The sequence below is a fragment of the Aythya ferina genome, assembly GCF_964211825.1.
Source record: "Aythya ferina genome assembly, chromosome: 1".
Classification (NCBI taxonomy): domain Eukaryota; kingdom Metazoa; phylum Chordata; class Aves; order Anseriformes; family Anatidae; genus Aythya; species Aythya ferina.
In genome coordinates this window covers 170,718,319-170,728,762 of record NC_140296.1, presented here as the reverse complement: position 1 = coordinate 170,728,762, position 10,444 = coordinate 170,718,319, and the positions used below count along the sequence as shown (strand labels likewise).

The window sequence follows — 10,444 nt, the reverse complement described above, 5'->3', positions numbered from 1 at the left end:
AATTTTGTGAATGGAAAAGTGCCAGCATGGCTTCAGTGCTATCATCATTTATTAGAGATTTTAGAAAGAAATTTTCCAGCATATCATTATAGAGGGGGAGAGTGTCCATGTATTAAAAGTCCCTATTAATCCCTTATTCTGGTCTATCGGTTACAGGTGTTGCTGGGGAAAGCTGCTATAACGTGCACCTGTTATTCCCATTTTTCATGCTATGCCTTTTCACCAGTAATTCTAGTCCCCTTCTCAGGCCCTTGTGAAATCATACTCAAATGAAAGCCACAGATGGTGCAATTTAACATTGCTCCACAGCCTTTGTGCAGCTGAATGTTCACATTGGTTTACTTTTTTTTTTTTTTTTTTTTTTTTTCCCTGCTGTAAGCAAGAGTCAGCATACACAGGTGGCTTCCAGTTGCTCTGAAGGTTTTGAGATTTTTGAGATGATGGCCATGAGAAGCTGGAAGGGCAGAGCTGGAAGAAAAATAAAGGGTGAAGAAGGAATGGTACTGGGAAAAGCTGTTGGTTATAGACTGTTCCCTGAATACACCTGTAGATACTCAAAAGAATGCCATTCCTGCCAGTACTTTACGGTGGTTGTTTTCCTGAAACTTCACAAGTTGAACATTATTTTTTCGTGTAGTACATTACTAAAAGAGCTATGGTTGAGCATAGAATAACATGGGATCTCAGAAACTGTTTTCACTTAGTGGGACTGTCATCCTGCCTTTTGCTTCAGAAACACAAAAAGAGGGATATGGTCTTTGCCTAGCTGGATTTAGTAACTCAGGTGTTATTGATCAAATGGAACAATTTATTTATTTTTTTTTCCCTGGGTTTTAAAGAGTAGTTAGATCTCTCCATTAGAACAGTTTTTGAAAGCAGAGTCTTGCAGAAATACAGATGGTAGTTGGCAGCCACTAGCCTAATGATAGAGTGTATTTGTAATGCTAATAACTCATTATCCATGGAAATATAGCAATTTTTAAGTAAACATAAAGAAAGCTGAAAAGCGAAGGCTAATGTAATGCATTCTTTAAGAAGAAAGAACTAGACAATGTAACTTTTTTTCTTTCTAATCCTTGGCTACTAGCTGCAGGCTGTTACTGAACATACCACTGTGCCCCAGCACATCTGTACATATTTAGACACTTTGGTATAATCCATGAGAAAAATGTTGCAAACATGCTTGTTGTTTGAGGTTCTGCCCTACCACTAGGATATGTTAACTAGTTAAAGTGAAGCCACTAATTTAGATTGTTTATAAAGAAGTTTATTGTTGGTGGCTTTTGTGGAACACATTAAGTGCGTAGATTTCAGAGCAATGAAACTCATTACTCCCTTTTTTATTTATTTAATTGTATGAAGGTCTCAGGTGGAAGAGAGCTTCTTAAATGAATGTGGTCTGTTTTTAGTGTCTCCAAAAAGTTTGTCTGTCTGATGTAACCAGTCTTCTTGGCACTGTGGCAAAGTGGGATACATTCCAGTTTTGTCAATTATTAGAGTATGAAGAAGAATACAAAAAGAGATTAACATTCAATAAATCTACAACGTAAGTAAAATAGTAAAATAATATATAAATAAAATCATAAAAATCAATAAATCTACACCATATAGAAATATGTTGCCATCTGGTTGCTGTCATTTTTACAACCAGGTAAAAACTGGAAAGATTATAGGGCTATAATTTTTAGGAAATCCACTACATTTAGAAGTGTGCAAGTTGAGGCATCCACTTGAGACAACTAAAACCTTAGCAGAGCAAAGAATCAGCAAAATTAACAAATACTGTAAATGTGACCTGGTGGCTCCTTCACTGTGACAAGAAGCATTTACAGTGTCCCTGTAAGCCTTCCCAAGTGCTTCACATTTTGCTAAATATTTATAAGAGTTTCATGGGTCTTTGTGCAAGTTTTTGAAGACTTGCTTCAGACAAATTTTTGTCTTAAGTACCTGGCCTTCGTGGTGCTTATTCTCCTCAAATCCTGTTAAGACCAGGGACCGATTGCCCTTAGATTCTTGCAAGGTTGGGCCCTTTGTGGGAATGTATTTGATTAGTTAAACTGGACCTTTATTAGCTGCTGACTTGCCTCCCTTTCTGTTTTCTGTTGATGACCAGTTGCTCTATGTTGCCACTGTCTATAGATTGGTAGAAACACATTCAGAGTCTTGATAGAAACTGTCCAGTTACCATGTATATTTAGTTCTTGATATTTTTTTCCCAAGTGAAAAGGAATCAGGGTTGGCCATATTTTATTTTATTTTATTTTATTTTATTTTATTTGGTTTTATTTGGTTTCATTTGGTTTTGCTTGGATTGTGGGAGAGAGATAATTCTTTACTTAGGTAAATAAAGCAGATAGCTGCTACATGGTAGTTCAGAACATTAGAAAAGCCTAAGCCATATCCAGGTTTTCTGGTATAATTTTTTTTGTTTTTATCTTTAGCTACTTTCCATTCCAAGTGGTCTTTTCCATTCCAAGTGGACTTTTCTAGTGCATATTATAATGCAAATCATGAGTTTGGTAACTTAATGCAGAGAAAATGAAAAAGGAATGAAATCTTTGAAAATTGGTTGTTTTTGTTCTTTTGTGTATTGTTAGTACCATCTGTCTGGCTTTGTTGAATTGTATTAAATAACATTTTTGAGCTTTGGATAAATGGCTGTTCCCCAATATTAGAAACCCTTACCACTCCAGGAAAAAAGAGAGATCTGTAAGTGAATTTCTGGAGCTGTTGATAGTTTAAATTTGTTTTCCTTGACAGAGGGAGACTTATGAAAGGTACAACACTAACAAATAAATGAAACTAATCTGTTTATCCTTAGAACACGCACAACATAGGCAGCAGCTATGGACATTATTTCATGACTAAGCTGCCAATATGTTCCCACCTTGCTCTGCAGGGAACATGATTGTTCACTCTCTGCTGTGCCTGTGTCTTTGGCCTTGCTTACAGAGACACCAGTGGTTATCTGAACGAGCTTGTCAATCAGAAGGAGATAGAAATTTACCCATTTATCTTGAGCTTTTAAACAGCCCATATAAAAATAAGAATAAAACCATCTCTTTTGAATATGTAGCAATAGTAGAGAAAATAACAGTAAATGTCATTCAGAGATATAAATCTTTGAATAACTGTGTATTCCAATCAGTTACCATATACAACAATACTTCTAATTAACTAAACAAAAATGCCTGCATCCACTAATAAAGCCTTTTAATATCTTCAGACATGTGCTGTCAAAAAAGAAGACAAAATACAATTTCTGCTTTTAAAAAATGTCACAAATCACACTTATTCTAATGGAGTGGTTGCTATAAAAATACCTTGATAAATCACAGGAATTCCAGGTCAGGCTTAAGGTCCATCTGGCTTGGTATCCTGCCCCCAAGAGCAGCCAAATAAGATGCAAAGAGAAGGATGTAAGGGGGAAGACATGTCTCCTGGCCTCCAATAACTTGCAGTTCATGGATTTCCTGTGTCAGGGGTTATGTCTTTGTGTTTAGAAGCCCTCAGGGGATTCCTTTCCCTATTAATTTGTCTAATAAACTTTCACCATCTACAATATCCTAGGGCGTGTAATTCCCCAGTGTGACTGCATGCTGATGTAGAGAGCTACTGCCCTTTGTTTTCAATCTGTACACAAATGGACGGTTCTTATTTTCCCTCTTTCCCACTTTTTGCTTCTTCTGATCATTTCTCAGTCTGTGTTGTACATAGGGCAGAAGTCAATCATGCCAACACCTTCCCAGGCCAGTTTCCTTCAAACCTTGCAAAGGCAACTTCTCCTTATGTTATGCTCTCATGTTGCTCTCATGTTATGAAAGTTCTTGGTTGGCTTCTCTTTGTCCTGAGCTGGGTTTGCCAAAACCTGGTTTGTTTAGGGAGGCTTTTCTCTTGCCCCCTTTTTGAGAGTGCTAGAAGATTGCCCCCGTTGATAGAAAGTTGTGCTCTCTCCAAGAGCTCAACACAGTTTATTCTTTGTTTTGTTACCCTGGTGCAGGCACTGCCCTGAAAACTGTTGAACTTCCATGAGACAGACTTGTTCTTGCCTGTCTCTCACCCACATTAGAGTATGTTTAGTACCTGCTAGCAACGATTTGAAGTTGGGGTCTGATGCTGGTGCTTTAAAAGTCCATATCAGACTGAAAAATTGTACTTAACTCAATTTTAGTACTTGTATCAAAACCACAATCTTACAAGGGTGTTATTTCAACAGGAAAACTCATTAGCAGCCTTACCTGTTGCTCTCTGTTTACTGTATCACCACTTGGCACTTGTATTAAGCCCAGGGTTGGGATTCATCTCACATATTTTGTTAGGCCTGTAGTAGGGCCCTCTACAACTGAGAGTCATCCCAGGCTCCTTCTTAGGAGAGAAAGATACAGAACAATTCCTCGTTGCTTGTGCTGCTTACTTTAGAACAAGGTGATAAATACCTTCTTTCTTTCCACTGACCAGTAAAGTGTTCCCAACTATTACATCAGTTATGCTTCCACATTGTAGGTATGTACATTTGGTTAGGTGAGTTCTGGCTTAGCGTGGCAGGTAGCTGAGTGCCACGAAGCTGCTTTCTCTTCAGCCCAGTGTGATGGGGGAGAGAACTGAAAAAAATAAAAGTGAGAGTTGTGGGTTGAGATATATGCAGTTTAATAAGAAAGAAAGAAAGAAAGAAAGAAAGAAAGAAAGAAAGAAAGAAAGAAAGAAAGAAAGAAAGAAAGAAAGAAAGAAAGAAAGAAAAAGATTAATAATAAAAACAAGTGATGCACAGTGCAATTGCTCACTGCCAGCTGACCAATGCCCAGCCAGTCCCCAAGCAACAGCAGCCCTCCAGCCAACGCCCCCAGCTTTTATTGCTGAGCATGTCATCATACGGTATGGGACATCCCTTTGGCCAGTTTGGGCCAGCTGTCCTGGCTGTGTCCCCTCCCAGATCTTGCTGCACCCCCAGCCCCCTCGCTGGCAGGGCAGCATGAGAACCATAAAAGTCCTCAGCTTAGTGAAAGCACTGCTCTGCAAAAACTAAAATATCAGTGTGTTATCAACATTATTCTCATCCTAAATCCAAAACACAGCACTGTACCAGCTACTATAAAGAAAAATAACTCTATCAGAACCAAAACCAGGACTATATACACCCTTTATTCTAAACCATCTACTTCATGCTCAGGTCCCATACTTTCCAACAACTCCTCATTAATCATCACTACTCTTCGCTTTCTTTGCTATATACACATGGTTATCATTCCCTTAGTTTATGTGCTAACCCTTTAAAATGTCTACTGAGTTCATTTAGTCCATGACTTTGGTCTTCATCTGTCGTAACGGTCCTTCAGGACAGGAGAGACAGTGTGTGGTGTTGGATTGCTGCGTGATGAAGCCTGCTCTGGTCACATCACCGTTGCACTTCCCTGATTCCATCACTGCTGCATTTGTCCGGTTCCTTACAAGATTCACTCTTCGTTAGTATGGGTAATTCTTACTGTAATACCATGGACATGACATGTAGCAGCTGTAACAGTGGTGGCATACAACATCGTGTAACAAGTAGCATCACACAATTCAAATCACGGGCTGTTTTCACCCAAGATCAAATCCTCTTAAGGTACAAATCAGAGTTCCCCATCCTCCCACATTACCCACCAAGCACACCCATGTCTTTGAGCAAAAGCAATCTCACAGATGGGTTTGCGTTTGCCTGAGGCAGGGATTACACAGGCTGTCTTCCCCAGCATAGTTTTTTACACACTGCAGGAATTTTGTCCCTTTCTATAGTATGCAAGAGTTTTGACTGGGCAGGACCAGATCTATTGGCAGGTGGATCCTGTAGTGATAACTAACAGAGTAGCTTTTGCTAAATGTGTATCCCAAAGCTTGAATGTCCCAGCACCTATTGCTCTCAGTGTGTTCTTTGTATCATTCAATCTTCCCGGAGACCAGTAGATGTTAGGGGATATGTTAAACCCAGTTAATGCCATACTCTTCGGCCCAGATGTCTGTGAGTTTTTTCAGAAATAAGTCCTGATGTCTGATTCAATTCTTTCTAGGATGCCATGTCACCAGAAGACTTGCTTTTCAAGACCAAGGATAGTGTTCCAGCTGGTGGCATGGGACATAGGGTATATTTCCTTCTGCTCAAGAGAGAGGATATCGTGGGTACACATCATGTGCCACCCTGTGCCTTTATCTTCATGACCGCAGGGAAGATAGGAGGAATTGGGATCATAAATCTACCTTGAACCTAGAAGCCTGGGTACATGATTTGCAAGGAAAAACAGTAGACCAAAGGAATTCTTCCAGGAAAATTATGTCTCTATTTTCTATTGGGAAGTTCCCCAGTCAGAGTAGAAAGATCTTACTTCTGATCCTAATGACAGGTCTTCTGGTTTGCATTTACAAAAACTAGTAATTCATACTCTGACCAGAAAAGGAAAAAGAGAGATTTTCTTGGTATTGCTGGAGTTTCCAGACCAAGGTGTCCACCACTGGTGCCTCTCTGCTTTTCCAGTAAATGAGTGCCAGCGCTCTGACATGCGACGGTGGTGCGCTCCATACAAACTTCAACCACATGGACCGCGTGCACTGGACCTTATCTGGATCTACAGGTAGCTGCCCATTGTCCAGGTCACTATAGACCACCTCCAGCACAGCTAATTCCCTCAGGTACTGGATTCCCCTCTCCATGGTGGTCCACTTGCCTAGCTGACATACAAGGTCTTCCTTGAAGGGATACCTTTCCTTCACAGCTGACAGGAGTCGCCTCCAGAGTGTGGAGGCCTGTTCCCCTTTTCTAATCATTCTGTCAATGCCCCAGTGCCTAGTGAGGAATCCCAGCTGCTGGGCTTCCTTGCCTGTCAGTCTGTATCTACCAGCCCCAGTGTCCCAGCATCGGAGCAGCCAGGTGACAATGTGCTCGCCTGGAAAATGCCTGAAGTCTTCTCGGATATATTGTAGATCACGCAGGGATAGGTATTGGGTATTTTCTGACTCACGTATTTCTGTCTCATCCCCCTCCTGTTCTTCCCATTGCTCTGCTTTAGAGCAGCTTTTCTCTTCTGATCCTTCCTCCTGCTCTTGTTTAGGAGAAGCTGCTTCGTTCCTTACTAACTGAGCTGACTCCTCCTGCTGTTGTTTCTCCCTTACTGTGGGGGTAACTGATACCACAGAGATCTGTCTCTCTGCTTTAGCCACAGCGTTTGCTGCAGGAGCTGGATTAGCTGCAGCACCTGCCATAGGGGCTGGATTAGCCACAGTGCTTGTTGTGGGAGTGTCTGTCGTTTTGTTGTCAGATCCAGAGACGACCTCTTCCCCTGGAGGATGCTGAATAGCGGTAAATGCACCTCGGTAGGCATAGGCCAGGCCCCAGCACGTTGCTGCGATTTGTGTCTGTCTGGAAAAGCCAGGGTGACAACACCCCTTTTTCAAGCATTCTGCCAGTTTTTTAGGATTTTGCAGTTGTTCAGGGGTGAATTTCCAAAGCACTGGAGGTGCCAGCTGCTCTAGAAACCTGCCCATATCCTCCCACTCTCCCTGCCACTCATAACTATCCTGTGTCGGGGCAGACCTGTGGGTTGTATTCTTAAATAGTTGTTCAGCATTATCAAAGAACAGAAACACATTGAGACATAGCAATAGGAACATGCTGGTTGCCCAATACTCAAGAGCTATTGTAACTGGATTGAAGGAGGAAGGGAAGGTGCTACTCCTTGTCTCCTCCAGAGGTTGGGTCTCAGGGGAGAAAAGGTGAAGAGTATAATCAATAGCTTCCGAGAGATAGTTCCTGAAGTACAAGGGTGACAGCCATGTGGAGTGCAGATACCAGATTAGGCTCAAATCTAGTGCTCCTATCATATCATAAGCAAGTGTTACACAGTACAGCAAAAGGACAAAATAAAAAGCAATGCTTAACCTGCCCTCAAAGGTGATAAACAGCAAATCGGGGAGCACATACAGCAACAGAGGCATAGCATAAAACAACTCTGCAAACAAATTCATCAGCATTGTGACCAGCAACTCTTAAACTAATATAATAACTACAACAAATTATAAATCAATCTGTTCACTCTAACACACTCCAGTCAGATCTGTCGTTATTTCAACCGTTGGAGCCCCGCGTTGCTCGCCAAAAGGACTGTTGTGGTTCAGCCCAGCAGGCAGCTCAGCACCGATCGCTCACTCCCCTGCGGTGGGATTGGGGAGAGAACCAAAAAAGATATAAGTGTAAGAACTTGTTGGGTAAGATAAAGGCAGTTTAATAAGAAGGAAAGAAAACAAGTAAAATAATTAAAAAAAAAAAAAAAAAAGTGATGTAGAATACAATTGCTCACCTCCAGTCTACTGATGCCCAGCCAGTCCCCAAGCAATAGCAGCCCCCCCAGCCAACTCACCAGTTTTATTGTTCAGCATGGACTGCACAACACCATATCGTGTGGGACATCCCTTGGTCAGCCTGGGTCCTGTTCTGGCTGTGTCCCCTTCTAGCTCCCTGTGCACCCCCAGCCTCCTCTCTAGCAGGGCAGCACGAGAAACTGAAAAGTCCTTGGCTCTGTGCAAGCCCTGCAAGAACTTAAACAACAGTGCGTTATCACCACTACTCTCATCCTGAATCCAAAACACAGCACTATACCAGCTACTAGGAAGAAAATTAACTCCATCCCAGCCAAAGCCAGGACAGTGAGTTGTGATTTTTTGCAAGAATCCATGGGCTAATGAAAAGTAACTGTTCTGATGGGCTCCTTCCTTTTTTTTTTTAAAGCCAGTGGAGCTCTAATCCCATAGTATGTTTGTGGAGAGACTTCACAGAGAGTGTTTTTGACTGTCACCACACTTCACTTTCTTCTGTCATGGAGATTTTATTTTCTATTATAAAAGGTTCCCAGCAATTTGGCATCCATGGAATTCCAATCCCACTTTCAAAGGAGATGCCAAAGAATTGTGTCTTCATCTTTTTTAATTCCTTTTGTTTTTTTTCTCTTTCATCTATAATTGTTATTTCTAGCCAAAACATTTATATGTTCATGGTGTCAGACAGTAGTGTTTGCCTGAGTCAGAAAGTAGACCCTAATAGTAGCACTTAAAGAGGTAAACTGCTATGTTCATCTTGTCCACAGAGTTCTGCAGTTCTGCAGATGGTCTTGCAGCTGAAGAGCATGTCATGCTTTTTTTTTTTTTTTTTTTTTTTTTAGCTTTTCTCACAACAATAACTGATTTTATCTGATGTTATTATGTGTGTTTCAAATATTGTACTGTACAACTAGGGAGCTGGGAATCATGGAGCCATCTTGCAGGAGTTAGGAAGTCCAGCTGGAGAGCTAGACAGTGTGGAGATCTGAGGGAGCCAAAATGAACATAATAAAAAAGTCTATATTCGTGGTAGCTATTGTTAAGACTATGTTCATAAGGGTACTTCAAGAGTTCATCAGGACTTGTTAGTACAAAACTTTGTTCTGTTGTATTAGAAAGCATGCAAGACCCTGCCTGGGTTTGCTTTGCCCTCCTCTGCTCCTTCTAGTAGAGGACCACATCTGGGCTAGCATTTTTAAAGGGAAGTCACTCTTTCATGTTTCTGTATCTGTTAGCACACTCCTCAGGCGTTCAAATCTTTCAAACCTTCTAATCATGTAGTAAAACATTTTAAAAGAAAGTATCTAGCCAAATAGGCGACTGACTCAAAAGCAATCATTCTTTTCCAGCAATGGCTTCTAGTTCAAAAATCTCAGCCATCTGCTTCCCATCTTATATATACTGCTGTTATTTTTATTTAGTCAGCATTTTATGGGGCCATCATAATAAAGAGAAGTCTGGGTAATTAAAACGGTATCATAGCTTCATGATCATTAGTGGTAAACACATCTGTTGACACAAATTTATGTTTTCTTTCTTTCTTTTTTTTTTTTTTTTTTTCCTTTTCTTTCACTACTTTTGTTGCTTGGGAGACTCCTATACTTTTCTTATGCAACATCAGCTGAGTAGTCTACTGCACCATCAAGGTTGGTGTTAATGTTAAGAAGGGTTGGCTGCAAGCATATGAAGTAGGTATAAGAAAAATGGACATGGACATAGACTGCTGCTTTCCCTGTTTCTCCTGCTTGGCCTTTTCTCTGGAATACAGAGATTTTCACAGAATCACAGAATTATCTAGGTTGGAAGAGACCTCAAGATTTTGAACTACTTCATCTTCTAAAATGTTTTGGCTACCTACATACAGCACAGGAGCAACTATGATATGCTGTGCTGTAATTAGAAGTTGTTATGTTGACATTAATATGGAATAATGCAACATACACATTTAAAGAATGAACTTTTTCATATGAAGTTGGCCAGCAATAATTATCTAGGTTTAGAAAGAGCACTCTCATCCACATCCACTGGCAACCTATGGTCACTACCATTTTTTCTGTAGTGGCCATTATGTGAAAAGAGAGTGTTTTCAACAATTCGTGAATGG

General features: G+C 40.7%; 1 protein-coding gene across 1 annotated transcript; it reads right to left on the bottom strand.

Moving 5' to 3' along the window:
• Positions 1–5,119: 5,119 nt before the first annotated feature.
• LOC311430243 (uncharacterized protein) lies at positions 5,120–8,530 on the bottom strand. Its single transcript, XM_084506787.1, has 2 exons — positions 8,385–8,530; positions 5,120–8,177 (listed from the first exon to the last, which is right to left on the bottom strand). The coding sequence occupies exon 2, from the start codon at positions 7,996–7,998 to the stop codon at positions 6,400–6,402; it is 1,599 nt and encodes a 532-aa protein (XP_084362913.1). The 5' UTR covers positions 7,999–8,177; positions 8,385–8,530; the 3' UTR covers positions 5,120–6,399.
• Between the last annotated feature and the right edge of the window lie 1,914 nt (positions 8,531–10,444).